This window comes from Apodemus sylvaticus, chromosome 10, assembly GCF_947179515.1.
Source record: "Apodemus sylvaticus chromosome 10, mApoSyl1.1, whole genome shotgun sequence".
Lineage (NCBI taxonomy): Eukaryota > Metazoa > Chordata > Mammalia > Rodentia > Muridae > Apodemus > Apodemus sylvaticus.
Genome location: NC_067481.1, coordinates 30,208,354 through 30,228,311, shown reverse-complemented (window position 1 = coordinate 30,228,311; position 19,958 = coordinate 30,208,354). Strand labels below are relative to the sequence as shown.

The 19,958-nt window shown below is 39.0% G+C and overlaps 1 protein-coding gene across 1 annotated transcript in view; it reads left to right on the top strand.

Annotated features, from left to right (window-relative positions):
• Ca10 (carbonic anhydrase 10) overlaps positions 1-19,958 on the top strand; it is a 520,463-nt gene that overhangs the window by 85,543 nt on the left and 414,962 nt on the right. Inside the window, exon 3 of the mRNA XM_052197168.1 lies at positions 14,347-14,421. Coding sequence (XP_052053128.1) covers positions 14,347-14,421 — 75 coding nt within the window. The remainder of the gene's footprint in view (positions 1-14,346; positions 14,422-19,958) is intronic.

Sequence of the window (19,958 nt, the reverse complement as noted above, 5' to 3'; positions counted from 1 at the left end):
ATAAGGTGCGGGGTGGTGGTGGTGGTGGGGAGAGTTTCAGCTTCCGTCTGACTGGTGGGACAAACAGTATGAGATGATTCAGCCGCTCTTAGGAATCTCTACCAATTTTGTTGTTTGATTCCAACAGAAACAAAGTAGGGACCATGGCATCTTGAATGTGACATAGAATCTGGTGGCAAATTTCAGAAGTTTGGAAAGTATTTAGTGTTGTACATGTATCCCACAGTGCTGTTAATTAAATACCATATGCATTCACTATATGGTCATAGCTTTCTGCTTTCTAAAGTGGCTTCTAAATGTTTGACTAAGAACTAAAATCATATGACCAGAAAACAAAATCATTTTCTAGATGTAAAGCGAGTTTCAGAAAACTGTAGCTTGTGGCTTTGGCTATTGGCACAGGGTAATATGCACATATGTACATATTACCCTCCCTGTTCTTGTCCTACAGTGGCAAACTCAGCACTTGGGACAGAGCAAATGTGATTTTTGTTTTTGTTTTTGTTTTTAAAGACACAAGCATCCATTCTATAGCCTTTTTGAAAATTTGGTCTTTTAAAAGTCTCAAGAGACTGGATGCCCTGGGGAGTATAGAGGTCTGGTGAGGGGTGGGGGGCATCCTTGTGGAGACAGGAGACAGAGAGGAAGTATGGGATATGGAACACTTGGAGGGTAGACTGGGAGGGGAATAAAATCTGATGTATAAAAAAAGATTAACTAAAAAATGAATATTAAAATTACATGATACATATGAAAAGAAAGTCTTTGTGCTCCAATTTCTTTAATCCTTAAAAAAGGGGTAAGATCAAAGATCATCCCATCTCTGCTGACAATCTGAGGTTCTGGGTATTCTTTTGAAACCCACAAGTTCAAACTGAGGCAAAGAAACAAAAAAAATTCTCTGGCTGCAAATATCTCATCTCATCTGACATGAGTGGCAGCTTTTACTGTTAGGACATATTATTATTATTATTATTATTATTATTATTATTATTATTATTATTATTATTATTTCTGGGGGCTGATTGCACATTACACAAAGAAATCAAAGAAATCTCAATCTTTAGGCAGAGGAGCAGAGACACTCTAGAAGCTGAGACTGCTCTCTGTCCACCTGTCTGCTCTGAGGAATTCTCAATCATCCTTTCAGTCAGAGAAAATCAGATGCAAACAACAAGATGACTGCCAGCCTCTATCTGGCGGGAGGTGTTAAATGGGAACCCTGCACTTCTGTAGGTGTTTCATCTAAAATAAACCTCTTGTGGCAGAGAGCAGAACTTTAAATGAGGTGGCTTTTAAATGGGTATCCCGTCTTTCTAAATTTCCAACCATTATGAATCCACACTCAATAACCATAGTCATTTAAAAATATTATTTATATATATATATATGTATATTGCTATATATAGCATATAGTATATATTATATTTACTATATAATACAAACCTATTTTATATAGTATAATATAGTAATACATAAAATATAGTAATTTATATAAAATATATACTTTCAATTTGTGTGTATTATATATATATACATACATATATATGTATAAGAGAGAGAGAGAGAGAGAGAAATTGATGGACATCAGATGAGCTCTGTGCTATCTAACTGATTTTTGAAGGGTAATTTGGTCCTTTAAAACATGCAAGTCAAACATAGTTTCCAGGATTGAAAAATGACTGGGGGATAAAGCACAATTCCTGTAAGCCTGGCAGTCTGAGTTTGATATCTGGAGCCCACATGATGGGAGAGAAGGAACTCCCACTGTATCCTCATCACTACATGTGAGCCATGGTGCACATGTACACACACACACACACACACACACACACACACACACATACTTATACTCACAACTGAGTTGATTCTTTCTCTCTACTATGAGGAATTCAGGTGTCATACTCCGAGCACTAGGTTTGGTATGCCTTGGTTTGGTAGGCATTTACCTGCTAAGCCATCTTACTAGCCAACTATGTCTTTTCCTGCTATGGTTGTGAGCCTTAGCCTTTAACAGCTGAGCCACCTCCCCAAACCTACCGTATCTTCTTGGTGAATGGTTCCTTTCATCAATATAAAATGACTTTTGATATCTCCTCTGATTAATTTTTGTTCGAAGTCTCCTTTCTCAGGTATCAGGATGGCTACACCTGCTTGCTTTCAAGCTTCATTTCCTGGTGTGCTTTCCTTTCCGTCCTTTCCCCCTGGAGCTGGGTTTCTCTTGGCCACTAAGGTGTGTTTCTTACATGCAACAAACAGATGCGACCTGTGTCTTAGTCTGATATGCTAGTCTCTTGTCTTTTAATCAGAGAGTCGACACCATTGACATTCAAAGTCATTATTGGAAGTCATGTATTAATTCCTATTATTTAGCTTTTATAATATTTAGTGCCTTCCTAATCTTCTGTTGTCAAGTGTCTTAGTTTGTTTTTCTTGTGTCCTGGCACATATGCTTATCTGTTTCTTCAACATCTGATTCTCTTAAGTCAGAAAACGGAATTAATAATTAATGACCCCTGTATTCTTTTGAGACAGGGTCTTTGTGTTAGTCAGAGAACCCCAGCTATGGTTCTATTTATGTGCACATACAGAACAGAGAGTAAATACACACGTGTGCCACTATGCGCTGCTTTTTATGTAAGTGTCAGGATCTGAACTCAGATCCTCATGTTTACAGCAGACATTCTTACCTACTTCAATCTCTTATTAAGTGCTTCAGTTTAAAATGTTTTATTTGATTTTTTTCAATATTTCCCTCTTTACTGAATCTACCTTGTGAGTTCATTCAAGAACTGATTCATGTTCCCACTGGTTATTTTCAATATTCTTATCATTGTTCTAAATGCTTTATCTGGAATTTCATCTAATATGCTCCATCTATTATTATGGAATGGATCATTTTTAGGGGAGTCTTATCTCCTTGGCTGTTTTTAACGTTTCTTGTGTCTATACATAGGACTACATAGGGAATTTATAATTGGATCATTGGTTAGGTTTTTTTTACTCACTGTATTCTTTGGGCAGAAGTATTTACAGTGTTCCAGTGAGACTAGGTTGAGCTATGGTAAGTTGTATTCTCTTCCCACTTTGTAGTTCAGTGAGACTCCCTCCGATGACTCAGATCAGGCATCTGCTTCATGGGACACTCAGTTTAGCTTTGACTCAAAGGTTCTCCTTTCTAGCTGGACGGATTTTACAGGTCTGACCTCAGAATATAGTTCCCTGACTCCCACCCTCAGTTCCCAGGGTGGGCTATGCAGAGAAAATCCTTTGTTCTAGAGTTGCTTAGCCACTCCCTCAGCAGAGTTTTCAGTTGACTTATTTTTCTTCCTTTCTTTTTTATTAGTTATTTTATTTGTATTTCAAAGGTTGTCCCCAACCCCTGCCTTCCCAGTTTTGGTTTTCCCTCTGTAACCCGTCATCCCATCCCCCCTCCCCTTTTCCTCTATGAGGGTGCTCCTCCCCCTATTCACCTACTCCCACCTCATCACTTTGGCATACCCCTAAACTGGGGCATCAAGCCTCCACAGGACCAAGAGCCTCCCCTCCCATTGATGCCAGAATAAGTTGACTTCTCAAGGATCACAGCTGAAGGCTAAGAAGGGGAGGAGGACCTTTCCATGGCATCCTATGGTGTGTGGCTCTCAAGATTCCTTGCTTGCTAGACTGGGATTGTGTTCAGGGATGAGTTCATCATTAGCTATGTTTTTGGGTCCCGCCCTCCCTTTCTGGTCTTTGCTACATGACATTTGTCCCTGACATGACTACCCCACCCCCACTTCCTTGCTAGATTATAATACTCAAATATAGTCTATATGTTCTAAGGCCTTCTCTTTGACTTCAGTTCTGATCTCAGGCAGCTGCAGTGCTGCTCTGTATTGGAGCTAAGCACAGTCACCTCATACAGAGCCTGTGGACAGTCTCTTGTTCAATTTCTTTGTCTGTGTATATATTTTAATTTTTCTTCTGCTGAAAATTTAGTTCCTTTCTTCAGTCTTACACCTCAGGGGATGAATTCTCTCCCACTGTCTTCACATTATCCCTTAGAGCTTCTAGCTGCCTGCATATGGATATGTGTGGGTATTGGCTGCCATCCTCTCCCTTTGTAAGATGTCACTTTCATCTATTTAGATAAAACATTGTCCTCTGCTTAGCATTCAATATAATACTTCACTGTAGCTTATTTAGAAGACACAAATAAGTTTATAAATAGTCCCATAGGTCAGAGATTGTCAACAGGGTGTCACCATTCCTAGAGAAATATTTTGGAAATTAATGAGGGCTCTTGAGAGTGTTATAATAAAAAGGTATAATTAGCTCCAACAAAGGTGGGTGGTGGTGGCCTAGATGCTGTGTGCTCTCTAGTACATTAGACAGTTCCAAATAATGATAAATGATCCCATGTCCCAGTAGACATTCAAGTGAGTAAGAAAATGTTTTATTTGTCTGAAGCCATAGGCTCCACTTCACATATGAACACAAAGTATCTTTTTAGTTTTACTATCTGCCTTTCTTTAACAACACAAACTCTCCATGAATAAGGATAAGGTGTGTTCTTCATTATTTTGGAAAATCACCTCTATCACTGAGGTCATGATTCTGAAAGCTCCCATACAACTCCATGGCATTATCTGTACATGTTTCAATCCAGCATCCAATTTCTTCACTTTATATTCAAGTGTGTCATGCCCAGCTGTATACATGTTAAAACATACAATATTTTATTATAAGCCATGTATAAGCCATTCACTTTCTTATGGAATTGCAACTGTAATTAAAATGTTACATTCATCATAGTAGTTTTCTTTCATTCTTTTTTTTGTAAATTTTATGTGTGTAATTTAACAGCCACCAGTTTCTATTTTGAATAAGGAATAGTAGAGGAAGTATTTTAGGGTTCATGAGCCAAATTGTTTCTCTTAACAGCTTTTCAAACATATATTTTTCCAAGAAAGGAACTGGTAGGTAATATGTAAACAAATGAACACAGTGAGAAGCCAAAATGATTTGTGAACATTGAAGGTTAAATTTTTTATAATTTTCACATCACATGTAATTGCTATTGTTTATTTTCTTCAACTACTTAAAAATGCAAGACCATTCTTGGCTCTTGAGACCTACACAAATAGGCAGTAAGACATGTCTTCCTCATAAGAGATAGTTTCCTAATCACTGCTCTATAGAGTGTTGCATCCAAGCTTTATACACTCAAATGGTATTGTGATAAACTGTATTTCTTTAATTTCTTGATTATGCTATAGTTAAAGTTTTTTATTGAACTTGTGGAACATGTGCAAATACTATAACAAAAAGTTGGCAAGGCTACATAGGTTGGGGCCCACATGAGTACCACACTCAACCCTTTTCAGAATCATTTTTTCTCACAGTGGATGGGAATTAAGAGAGACAAACATAACTGGATGATGTGCAGAGAGTAGGAGACTTTGGAGCACTCAGTCCTAAATGAGATATCTTTGTCAAATACCTTCCAAAAAGGCTCAGGATTTATGAGGAAGAGAAGGTGCAAAGATTATAAGAGTTAGAAGTTACAGGTAACTCCAAGGAAGCAGTATCTTCTGAATATATCAGGATTGATACAAATATGAATTTTCAGAAATGGTTGCAACAAGTTTCAGCCAGCTGAGGTTCCAGGCCTTTATACAGGGAAGTGGACACAGGGCTCCAACTCTAATTAAGAAGTTATTTGCAATTGATATCTATTGGCAAAGAGAAAAGTCAGTTTTTTCAAAAGGAGTGCCATGGGGTATGTCAACCACACACTATGGTTGGTCCTATGATCAGTAATTTGCCACACAAAATTGACATGTTTTTGTTTTATATGGACTGCTTTTGTTATTGTTGTTTATGTTTGTCTGTCATGTATCTATCCTGTTGTATCCAGAAGTCCCTGTTTCCTTGGAGTAATCTGTAATTTCTAGTTCTTACAATTTTTCCAGCTCCTCTTCCTCATAGTTCCTTCACCCTTCCAGGGAGGGACTTGATGAAGACATCTCATTTAAGATTGAGAGCCCCCACTGCCTCTGGATTGGGAACAGCCTTGGCCACAGTGCACCATCTCCAAGCAGTACAGGAAGCCAGCAATACACCCAGCAGCCAGCTAGGAAGAGGGAGTCTGCATAGGTGAGCCCGGTCCTGCAGAGCGGAGAATCCAGTCCGGAGGCCTCTGGCAAGAGCCTTCCGGTCTCAGCCTCTGGATTGGGAACAGCCTCCACCAAAGTGCACCATCTCCAAGCAGTGCAGGAAGCCAGCTATACACCCAGCAGCCAGTGAGGAGGAGACAGCCAGCACAGCCTACATCCAGAGCTGATCGGGGCTACAATGGTACCTAAATACAACTACAAGAGAGTGGGTCTCAGCTGTCATCTTTGCTTCTGTGACTGTGCAACAGATTGGTAGGCAGGTTTCACCAGAGTAGAGGATCACTTGAGTCACACTGCACCAGGACTCCACCTGCACCCAGGAACTCTGAAGCACCACAGCAATTTGTGCCAGGAGAAAGCAGCTCACCCAAGGTTGCTGAGATAGGCCTAATGGCACACACACAGGAGGGGCAAGCTCCAGTCAGTGACAGCAGGCCTAACTAACACCAGAGATAACCATATGGCAAAAGGCAAATGTGGGAATGTTGCCAACAGAAATCAAGGCAATATGGCACCATACAAACCCAATTCTCCCACAACAGCAAGTCCTGGATACACCAACACACCAGGAAAGCAAGATTTGGATTTAAAATCACAGGTCATGATGCTGATGGAGGGCATCATGGAGGGCTTCGAGAAGGACATAAATAACTCCCTTACAGAAATACAAGAGAACACAAGTAAACAGTGAGAAGCCCTTGAAGAACTAATGGGAAACACACCCACACACACGCACACACACAAAAAAAACAGGTGAAGGAATTAAACAAAGCCATCCAGGATCTAAAGAAGGAGGTAGAAACAATAACAAAATCACAAAGGGAGGCAACTCGGGATATAGAAAACTTAGGAAAGAAGTCAGTAGTCATGGATCCAAGCATCGACAACAGAATACAACAGATGGAAGAGAGAATCTCAGATTCAAAAGATACCATAGAAAGCATTGATACAATAGTCAAAGAAAAATACAAAAAACTCCTGACCCAAAATATCCAGGAAATCCAGGACAAAATGAGAAGACCAAATGAGAAGACCTCATTTGGAGAGAGTGAAGATCTCCAACTGAAAGGGCCAGTAAATGTCTTCAACAAAATTATAGAAGAGAACTTCCCTAACAGATGTCCATGAACATACAAGAAGCCTACAGAATGCCAAATAGATTTGACCAGAAAAGAAATTCATCCCATCATATAATAATTAAAACACCAAATGTCCTAAACAAAGAAAGAATATTAAAAGCAGTAAAAGAAAAAGTCAAGTAACATATAAAGGTAGACCTATCAGAATTATACCGATTTCTCACCAGAGACTATGAAAGCCAGAAGGGCCTGAGCAGACGTCATGCATACCCTAAGGGAACACAAATGCCAACCCAAACTGCTATATCCAGCAAATCTCTCAATTACCATAAATGGAGAAAACAAGGTTTTTCATGACAAAAACAAATTTACACAGTATCTTTCCACAAATCCAGCCCTTCAAAGGTTAATGAATGGAAAACACCAACAAAGGGAAGGAAACTATACACAAGAAAAAGCAAGAAAGTAATTTCCTTTCAACAAACCCAAAAGAAGATAACCACACAAACATAAAAATTACATCAAAAACAGCAGGAAGCAACAATTACTATTCCTTAATATCTCTTAGCATCAATGGACTCAATTCCCCAATAAAAAGACATAGACTAACAGACTGGATTCTTAAACAAGACCGAAAATTTTGCTGCATACAGGAAACACATCTCAGTGTCAAAGACAAACACTACCTAAGAGTAAAAAGCTGGAAAACAGTCCTCTAAGCAAATAGTCCCAGGAAACAAGCCAAAGTAGCCATTCTAATATCAGATAAAATAGACTTTCAACCAAAAGTCATCAAAAAAGATACAGAAGGCCACTTTATACTCATCAAAAGAAAAATCTACCAGGAAGAACTCTCAATTTTGAACATCTATGCCCCAAGTACAAGGGCACCTGCATTTGTAAAGGAAACCTTACTAAAGCTGAAAGCATACATCGTACCCCACACAATAATTGTGGGGGACTTAAACACCCCACTCTCTTCAATGAACAGATCAGGGAAACACAAACTAAACAGAGTCACAGTGAAACTAACAGAAGTTTTGGACCAAAAGAACTTAATATATATATATAAAACATTTCATCCTAAATCAAAAGGAAATACCTTCTTCTCAGCACCTCATGGTACCTTCTCTAAAATCGACCATATAATTGTTCACAAAACAGACCTCAACAGATATAAGATGATCAAACTAATTCCATGCCTACTATCAGATCACTATGGAATAAGGGTCATCTTCAATAGCAGCAAAACCAACAAAAAGCCCACATACACATGGAAGCTGAACAATTCTCTACTCAATGATACCTTGGTCAAGGAAGAAATAAGGAAAGAAATCAAAGACTTTTTAGAATTTAATGAAAATGAAGGCACAACATAGCCAAATTTATGGGACACAATGAAAGCAGTGCTAAGAGGAAAACTCATAGCTCTGAGTGCCTATAAAAAGAAGCTGGAGAGAGCATACACTAGCAGTTTAACAGAACACCTGAAAGCTTTAGCACAAAAAGAAGCTAATATACCCAGGAGGAGTAGAAGGCAGGAAATCATGAAACTCAGGGCTGAAATCAACCAAGTTGAAACAGAAAGAACTATACAAAGAATCAACAAAAATAGGAGCTGGTTCTTTGAAAAAATCAACAAGCTAGATAAAGCTTTAGCCAGACTAACCAGAGGGCACAGAGACAGTACCCAAATTAACAAAATCAGAAATGAAAAGGGTGATATAACAACAGAAACTGAGGAAATCAAAAAAAATTATCATACCCTACTACAAAAGCCTATACTCCCCAATACAGGAAAATCTGAAGGAAATGGACAATTTCCTAGACAGATACCAATTACCAAAATTTAATCAGGTTCAGATAGACCATCTAAATGGACCTATAACCCCTAAAGAAATAGAAGTGGTCATTGACAGTCTCCCAACCAAAAAAAAGCACAGGACCAGATGGCTTTAGTGCAGAATTCTATCAGACATTCAAAGGAGACCAATACTCTTCAAACTATTCCACAAAATAGAAGCAGAAGGAACATTACCCAACTCATTCTACCAAGACACAATTTCAATGATACCAAAACCACACAAAGTTCCAACAAAAAAAGAAAACCTTAGACCAATTTCCCTTATGAATATCTATACAAAAAATACTTAATAAAATTCTTGCCAACCAATCCAAGAACACATCAAAACGATCATCCACCATGATCAAGTAGGCTTCATCCCAGGGATACAGGGATGGTTCAATATACAGAAATCCATCAATGTAATCCACTACATAAACAAACTCAAAGAAAAAACCACATGCTCATTTCATTAGATGCTGAAAAAGCATTTGAAAAAATTCAGCATCCTTTCATGCTAAAGGTCTTGGAAAGAACAGAAATCCAAGGCCTATACCTAAACATAATAAAATCAATATACAGCAAACCAGTAGCCAACATCAAACTAAATGGAGAGAAACTTGAAGCAATCCCACTAAAATCAGGGACTAGACAAGGCTGCCCTCTCTCTCCATATTTATTCAATATAGTACGTGATGTTCTAGCTAGAGCAATTAGACAACACAAGGAGGTCAAAGGAAAACAAATTGGAAAGGAAGAAGTCAAACTATCACTATTTGCAGATGATATGATAGTATAGTTAACTGACCCAAAAAACTCCACCAGAGAACTCCTACAGCTGATAAACAACTCCACCAAGGCGGCTGGTTAGAAAATCAACTTAAGCAAATCAGTAGCCTTCCTATACTCAAAGGATAAACAGGCTGAGAAACAAATTAGGGAAACGACACGCTCCACAATAGCCATAAACAATATAAAGTATCTTGGGGTGACTCTAACCAAACAAGTGAAAGATCTGTATGACAGGAACTTCAAGTCTTTGAAGAAGGAATTCAAAGAAGACCTCAGAAGATGGAAAAATCTTCCTTGCTCTTGGATTGGCAGGATTAATATAGTAAAAATCGACATCTTGCCAAATGCAATCCCCATCAAAATCCCAACTCAATTCTTCATAGACTTAGAAAAAGCAATTCTCAAATTCATCTGGAATAACAAACAAACAAACAAACAAACAAACAAAAAAAACAGGATAGCTAAAACTATTCTCAACAGTAAAAGAATTTCTGGGGGAATCAGTATCCCCAACCTCAAGCAGTACTACAGAGCAATTGTGTTAAAAACTGCATGGTATTGGTACAGTGACAGGCAAGTAGATCAATGGAATAGAATTGAAGATCCAGAAATGAACCCACAGAATTATGGTCACTTGATCTTTGATAAAGGAGCTACAACTATCCAGTGGAAAACAGATAGCCTCTTCAACAAAAGGTGCTGGTGCAACTGGAGGTCAGCATGCAAAAGAATGCAAATTGATCCGTTCTTATCTCCTTGTACTAAACTCAAGTCCAAGTGGATCAAGAAGCTCCATGTAAAACCAAACACACTGAAACCAATAGAAAAGAAACTAGGGAAGACCCTTGAGGACATGGGCACAGGGGAAAATTTCCTCAACAGAACACCAATATCTTATGCTCTAAGATCAAGAATTGACAAATGGGACCTCATTAAACTACAAAGTTTCTGTAAGGCAAAGGACATTGTCAAAAGGACAAAACGGCAACCAACAAATTGGGAAAAGATCTTTACCAACACTACATCTGACAGAGGGCTTATATCCAAGATATACAAAGAACTCAAGAAGGTAGACTCTAGAGAGTCAAATATCCCACTTAAAAATGGGGTACAGAGCTAAACAAAGAATTTTCACCCGAGGAATATCAAATGGTTGAGAAACACCTAAAGAAATGTTCAACATCCTTAGTCATTAGGGAAATGCAAATCAAAACTATCCTGAGATTTCACCTCACACCAGTCAGAATGGCTAAGATCAAAAAGTCAGGAGAAAACAGGTGCTGGTGAGGATGTGGAGAAAGAGGAACACTCCTCCACTGCTGGTGGGGTTGCAAGCTGGTACTACCACTCTGGAAGTCATTCTGGCGGTTCTTCAGAAAACTGGGAACGATACTTCCAGGGGACCCTGCTATACCACTCCTGGGCATATACCCAGAGGATTCCCCAGTATGTAAATAAGGATACATGCTCAACTATGTTCACAGCAGCCCTATTTATAATAGCCAGAAGCTGGAAAGAACCCAGGTGTCCCTCAACGGAGGAATGGATACAGAAAATGTGGTATATATACACAATGGAGTACTATTCAGCCATTAGAAACAATGAATTCATCAAATTCTTAGACAAATGGATGGAACTGGAGAACATCATCCTAAGTGAGGTAACACAGTCTCAAAAGAACACTCATGGTATGCACTCACTGATAAATGGATATTAGCCTAGAAACTTGGAATACTCAAGACACAATGCACATATCAAATCGTGCCCAAGAAGAAGGAAGGAGTGGTTCCTGGTCCTGGAAAAGCTCATTGCAACAGTGTCAGAGAATACCAGGACAGGGAAGTGGGAAGGGGTGGATTGGGGAACAGGGGAGGGAAGAGGACTTATGGGACTTTTGGGGAGGGGGGATCCAGGAAAGGGAAACTCACTTGAAATGTAAATAAAGAATATATCAAATAAAAAAAGATTGAGAGCCCCCAAGTCTCTCACCTTGTACATTATCCACTTGTGTGTATCTGTGGTTTTGTATTGTTTTGTTTTGCTTTTCTTTGTCTTAATTGTTTTGCTTTTGTTTTTCCCTTTTTTTTAAAAGAGAAAGATAACATAAAGTTCATAGAGAGGGTGAGAGATATGGGAGGAGTTGGGAAAGGGACAAAGGCAGGATCTGCATATATCATCAAAGACAATTCTTCTTCTTATTTTTAAAAAAAAAAAAACCCTGTATTGCAGTTATAGGCTGGAAAGATGACTTGATGGAACTCATGCCTTTTCCTGCTTATATGAGTTCAGTTTCCAGCACATACACTGGCAGATCACAGCCTCCTATAGCTCCAGCTCTGATACCATCTTCTGGACCCCATGGTGTAACACATAGGTGTCATGTATTGAGACATATAAACATAAATTAAAAACAAACTCAAATTACTTTGGGAAAATATATTAAGACACAAATTGTTGTGTCTTCTCCACGATCCTTATTTAAATTACGAGAGACATGTAAGATAATCCCTAACAACTGACACTCAGAGTAAAGAAAAAAGGCTGTGATTTGTTTGTTTGTTTGTTTTAGTCCTGATAAGATAAAGGTGTGTAAGTTTTGATAAGACTGAGAAATTGCTGTCTGGGATAAGGAAAACATGAATTCTATCTGATGCAAAGCAGGTAGATGAAGTTCTGGTTCACTGCTTTCAAACTTGTGGAAATGCACATCCTTTCCTGGCTTGCTACAGGACCAGCAGGGTCCAAATCAAATTTCATTTAATAAAATATCAAGATTTTGTTTTGATCTCTTTTGATAGGTTGCATTACCTGTGAATTATACTTAATCTGCACCCAGCTTAAGTATATAAAAGTGTATATAAAAAAAAGCTATCAGGCTTGGCAGTATTATGTATCATTTATAGTCTATATTCATGTCCTAAGTTATAAAGCCTTTGGCATCTCCTCTTGCTCCTATGGTCAGTCATACTCTTCAATATATTCAGGGAGAGAAGGAAGTGCTGGCTATAATGTATTGCTCAGAGAGGGGGATGGGGGAGACATCAAAGTGCTTTCTGAATTTTAACCCATTTTTCTCTAGCACAGAGGTATGTTCTTTGTCAATCCACTTCATGGTTTCTGGATCTGTTTTCTGGAGCTGGTCATGGAACATCAGGTGCAATAGAAACATCTAGACGCTGTACCACACAGGAATTCAGAGTCCAGGGAATCTGGTGCCTGCTGCTACCTCCACTCCCTAGGTTCCCACTGAACACCCTGGACTGATGATGGTCCAGATCTACGAATGGGTTCTTTGTCACTCTTCTGTGTGTTTCCAAAGTCCCTAAGGCCACTGTTGGTCTCAGATTGGAATTCTCTCTTATTTGTCTTGTGTCATTAACTATTTCTCAACCATGGTGCTGCCAGCTGCAGGGTTGCACTCTCATAGGCAGGTGAAAACATTACAAGTGAATCAGGAACTCAGAGGGATTTATCAAGTCCCTTGTCTACACAAAGCCTTGTTTTCAAATCCAATGCCATGGACCCATCCTTTCTAACACGAAATGATGCATCTCAGAGTTGGGAGTTTTAAAAGGGAGGATGAATGAAACTTAGACAATAAATAAAGGCTTAATGTTTGGCTTAGTCAAATTACCAGTTTGGTTGTATCTCCTGAGTTATCTTCAGTATACTGAGATCTAAAATATGAATACAGTTTAGTAAAAATTAATGTTTAATAAATACTGTTTGATAAAAACAAGGACATAGTTTTACATACTCTCTGAGATTTATATGATCATGTATCCAACAAGTGATGTGTGTATGCATAGATGTATTCTTGCACATGTTTGTGTATATGTGTGTAGAGGTCAGTAAGACAGCTGTTAAATAAGCCAATACACGATCGAACATTGTGTCTTTACTACCAGAAGATTATACAAATCCCTTGAGGGCTTGTTAGAAGGCTCTAGCAGAAAGTCACAGCTGTTTCTATGTCCTTGACCTAAGAAGATGGGCCCTCCTTTGTTTGAGGCAGGCCACCATCCTCTACTAAGTGTACAACTTTGGGAAGCACCCATACTCAGTTTTGGGGTGTTATTGTTCTTATTCTTCTTGTCGATTTTTTTTTTGTTTTATTTTATTTTATTTTTGACCTAGAGAACATGAATGGACAGAAAGGTATAAAGCATCTTAGGAGTAGAAGTTCCTGAGATGTAAAGGAGTTAGGAGCAGAGAAGAATATGATCAACATTTATTGTATGAAAAATCCTTTTAAATAAAAATGTTTAAAAAATACCCAAATGACTATAAAAAAGCACAACAAGAAATGTACATACTAGTGGTATATTTGAAATTAAAAAAGGAGATTCTTAAGAATTGTGGCCTTGAAGTAGGAAAAGGTGATGTCTTGGATATTTACTGTTTTCCCTTAACAGCCCACATAACTACTGTGCTCCATCTTAATCTACCTTCTTGTTTGTTTCTCCTTTAGCTCAACAGAATTCACCAAAAATCCATGAAGGCTGGTGGGCATACAAGGAGGTGGTCCAGGGAAGCTTTGTTCCAGGTAAATCCATATTTATTTTATCTGTATTTAAACTGAAATGTATTCCTTAAACATTTTTAAAGAGATAGAAATACTCAAAACTCCATTCATCAGTTTATCACACAGTACCTCATTCCTGTGTACTAATAAAGTAATAACAAACAAACAAATAAAAGCCCAGAATTTGGATAAACACCAATGTTATTTCTACAATGTCACGCTCACTACATGGTCTGAAATGTATGGTGAAAGTCAATGTAGTCTAACTTAATTAAGCATGGACATCTATACATTAAGAGAAGTTTTGTTATGTGAGCAGCAACTTAAACAGAACCCATTATTCTTCTATGTAAACCAGCGATGCCAGGTTTCCTCCATCAATAGAAGCCTCTTCCAGAAAGGAGGAGGATAAAAGACTGGGAGCAGACGCTGTTCGTCCACACTTGATTAAGTGAGGACTGTTCTCCACATTAATGAAACAGGGAGTCTGAAGGGACTGAGCACAGCAGTGAAGCGGGCTGGAATGCACGCTGTTACTGACGTCACTGTGGTAGCATGTGTGCTCAAGACTCAGCATTTCAAGCCAAGCATCATCTAAAAATAAAAGAAAAGGACTGGACACTGTCAGCATGCAGGCACTGGACTGAGAAGCAAAGACAGGCCACAGCCAGAAACACTGTGACTCGAGTTGAGAAGGAGAGCAGAGGGCCCTGTATTAACCTGTATTAACCATAAAAATCATAGGTCATCCTGCAAGACATCAGAAGGGATAGAAGCAAAGGAAAGAGCGAGAGTTTAAAGGAGAAAAGGCATGGAAGAATGGCATATCCCGCAGTATTTTTAACTTACTAGATGTGAAAGAAACAGAAAAGAAGCTCTTGAGAGTATTGGTGTATGGTGCCCGCTGATCCTGGTGCACAGAACAAAAGATCAAAAGAACCAACTGAGGGTTCTGAATTTGGTGACAGGCCAAATGTGCCATGCCCTAGGTCAGCCACTTTACTCTTGGCTGCTTTCCCTTTCTAGGTTTCTATTTCTATCCTCTTTCTTATACATGTTCAAAGCCCTAGTCAGACTGTATGATGCTTTTAAGGCAACCATGGAAAGAATTCTTTTGCTGCTTCATTTGCTGCTGACTGAAGAGTTCTACTTTTCTTCATTTTCAGCTTGGTTTGCATGCATGTTGTGACTATAGAACTTATGATGGAAAACACACACACACACACACACACATACACACACACACACACACACAAAGGCCACAGCAGTGGCAAAAGAATGGTTCATTTGGTGCCAGAATGCCCTACGTTGGCCATTTTTTTTTTGTGGCATCTATGCAACACTTCCAAGATGGAGAGCACCTTGCTTGGGACTAATGAAGAGGAACTGACACATAGATCTTATCAAACTAAATTAACCATTTAAAGGTCAAGCTAGACCATGGCTCTGGAGAACCAGTGCAGTCACAGGACTGATAATCATGTTTCTGCGTCTATGGTGTGAATCAGAATTTTTTATTAACCAACTCAATGCATGCTGTCGACAAGACCCCACCTCAGCAGGCTCTGCTTCACAGGCAAAGGCCAGCTTGTTTGACACTTTCCCCCTCCCTCTCCCCCCTACAGCTAATATCAACCACAGTAGTTTCCTTCTGGTTTGTTTTGGTTTTTTGTTTTGTTTTTATTTGTTTTGTTTTATTTTTGCCAACAACATTGTAATGGCTAATTTATACAATGGCTAGAGTATGCTACCATACATTTGGTCAGAGGTACCCTGGTGTTGCTGTTGAAGTTATTTCTAGGTGAGGACAACTTTTAAGTCAATCTCAAAAAATCATATATTCCCTCTCTCCTTTCTTTCCTCCCTCCCTCCCTCTCTTTCACTTCCACATCTTTCCTTTCCCTGTTCCATTAGTTCTATTTCTCTGAACAACTGACCAACACACACACACACACACACACACACACGAGTATTAAAGTACTAAGACACAGTAAAAACAGTAGAATAGAAATCTAGGAAGGTCCCATTTATTATTTAAACCATCTTATTATTATACTCTCTGCAGTCTCTCTCTCTCTCTCTCTCTCTCTCTCTCTCTCTCTCTTCTCTCTCTCTCCCTCCCTCTCTCCCTCTCCCTCTCTCTCTCTCTCTCTCTCTCTCTCTCACACACATACACACACACACACACATACACATACACACATACACACACACACACACAGAGAGAGAGAGAGAGAGAGAGAGAGAGAGAGAGAAGGAGGGAGGGAAAAAAATATATGTGGACACATGCATGCTATATGATACATATGTAGAGGACAAAGAACAAATTTTAGAAGTTGATTTCCCCCTTTCCACCATCGTGCCTAGGGATTGAACATAAACTTGGGTTTATAAATGTTTTTATATGCTGAGCCATCTCACTTGGTCCAAAACCCTTGTCTTTTATGGACCACCTTAGGTCTATCTACTTAACCCTGCCTCACTACTCGGTTTGTTCAGTGAGATTATAAACTTCTGACTCCTAGAGGCACTGTGTTGGGTTCTCTGTTATTTCCTGTTCAAAGTAGTTTCATAGATTCAAGAGTCCAAGGAAGCTGGGTGCCTTAGCAATGCTCTGCAGTACTCAGTGGGGAGAAGGATGAGACTATAAAATAAGTCTGACAGTTCAAAGACGAGTGAAATCTACCTGTCCTTTGAGAGTGGTGGATTCTGTCCTCCTAAAAATCAGAGCCTAAGTAGAACTAGTGAAGAGACCAGAATGCTTCGGTGCCACAAGCCACAGCAATGTAGTTTTGTTTGCCACACAGAGCTTTAGACACTACTTTCTTAAAGGGGAAGAATGATAATATGTCTAACTTGGCTGATGGGTTCAAACTATTAGCAGTTAAAGGTTGTTAGGGAAAGGGAAATGCCATTTTCCTCAGTGGTGTAGCCACAGGCAACTTACATAGTCTCCACTCAGTAACAAGCCACTTGCCCTCAGCACACACAAAAGGAAGACATAAAAGTGGGAGAGGGACTTATTAAAAAAAAGTATTCCTATGAGAAGGGTAGGGGATGAGGGGAGGAATGGGGGAATGAAAGTGACTAAAATCCAATTGCATAAATGTATGAAACTTCAATAACAAAAACAAAATAAATGAAATATATGTTAATACACACACACACACAAAACAAACACTATTAAATTAACTGTTCTGTTGGGGAATTAACAGAGAGTTTGTTTAGTACCATTTAAACTATATTTATTAAATAATAAAGTGTGTGTTATAAATATATCACATGTATATAACACATTTTTAATTTAGTGTAAATACACACATGTCTTTAACATACTTCTGGAATATGTGCCAAATACTGCCTATTCACACTCTACTTATGTGACAAAGATGAGAATCTTCCCTTTGGAGGAAACGCTGTACTATGAACTGTTATTGGGTGGTTAATAATAAAGAGATGATATAACTTCTGAGGCTTGGAATGTGGTCTGAGAGTCACCTGATAAAGGTAACATATAGTCACTGGGCTCCCAAGTATCTGCTTTATGGGTTAATGTTTACACGGAAGTCTCCTATTTGTCTTAAAACAAAAGAATCTAAGCTTGCTTCCCTTCTGAAGCCATGGATGACAATCCATGGATTACATATTTTCCAACCTTGTAAAGCTCTGGAGGAGATGAAAATCTCTCCTAGAGTCTGACACCTGTGAAGGCTCACTCCATATCACTATGCCTGGGTCTCTTCAGCACATTGATCCAGAATGTTTACCCTAGATCTGCTTTCTACAAAGTTTTATTTGGCCCTGCTATATGGTTCTAAAGAGCTTAGCTTGGTATCAGTCATTGGAAGCAGTTGAAGAAAAACATAAATTGATGATATCTTACAGTATTTCCAGGACTCCTCTCAAAAGTGTTTGGAAAATATATGTGAGCAAGAAGAGATCTGGGAATTAAGACCACAGAGCAGCAGGGTCTGATTATGAAGTGATGTAGCAATTGATACTCTGGACTCTAAAGGCCCTTGAAGAACCAAGTATTTCAGACTTCAAGTGAAAAGATGTTGTGTGGGCTAAGATAGGAACAGTGAAGATTATTAGAATAACCCAGTCTTATGGATGGGGTCCTCCTCCCCTCTCATCACCTGCACCACCAAGATATAGCACAGGCCTTCCCTATAACAGGCACTCAGCTTCACTAAGTTGACTTAGGTCAAAACTGTAAAAGTTGCTTTTATTTTTTCAAATGAAGAGAAAAGATGAGAATCTTACAAAAGCTGTGTGAATATATGGCTTGGACTGAGCCCAGACTGTTTCTTCCTCTGTTCTAACTATCCCTAGGCCTAGGCCTGAAGCTTTTAGCCTCCATACAATCTAATCTTTCAAATGGACTGATTCAATCCAGCTTCTCTTGGCTTCTGACTGAATTGCTCTGTCCGGCCTCATATAGACTTTGGAAATATGTTTAAAATCTTCTGGTTTCTTCTCATTCTCTTGTTCTTTCTGTCTATAGCTGTGTATAGCTAGTATGGTCTATCTGATGCCTGTCTCTATAAAATTGTCCTGATAAAACTATCATACACACACACACACACACACACGCACACACACACACACACACACACACACACACACACACACACACACACCTCTTCCCCATCCTCCTCACTCCCAGCCCTTTCTGCACACACCTTGTTTTACTCTCTCCCTGCTCTTAAGTAGCTTCTCCTCCTCTTTGTTCTCCTGTGAGTTGGGTGTATCCTGTCTCTGACCCATTCTAGCAAATCTTTCTGTGATTTGTCACTTTGTCGCTCAATTAGACATCACTTTTAAACATAGCTGTTTTCTTCTACAAACTAACTGTACCTTAACTGTTAGGGGTTAAAGTGGGTAAGGAGGGCATTTGTATATTCTAGCCAGATCATGCTGTACTCCAGGGTGTGTCTATATCTTTGGATGTGATGCTGGCCAAAGCAGCCATGTTCCTGGATTAAAATTCCCCTACATAGAATAGACACATAAGAAAAAAAAGACAAAAAGAAAGGCTCAACTGTTCCTCAGCCCTGAAGTGATTACTATAATGAATATAATAAATAATAGTAATAATAATTATCATCTCAATAATTGTAATAATACATAGCAGTATAAACTCCTGTGCACAATACAAAGAGAAGTCACTGTTTTTCTCAATTTTATTATTTGTCTAAGTAGCATACGGTCAGGCATGTGTGTTCCATTATTTTGAAATGAACAAACAATTCTGTAGAGTGAAAGATTGCCTTGCATTTTGATGTGAGCTCTTCAAATTAAAACAGGGTCATCAGGGGAGCCATCTTTCTGGTTCACCACTGCAGGTTTTAAAGTCTGGTAGAAATCGTCTGGATATCAGGGTGTGCCTGCCTACAAATTCACAGAAAGCTAGGACCAGAGATTAGCAAGGACTATAAATGGACTTAGAGCATCATTCTAGCCACTAAAGAAAGTCTGTGTGATGACAATCACGGGCAAGCCATACACAAGAAGCAGGACAAAGCTCATTGTGGTGAGTGAAAAATGACGGATGT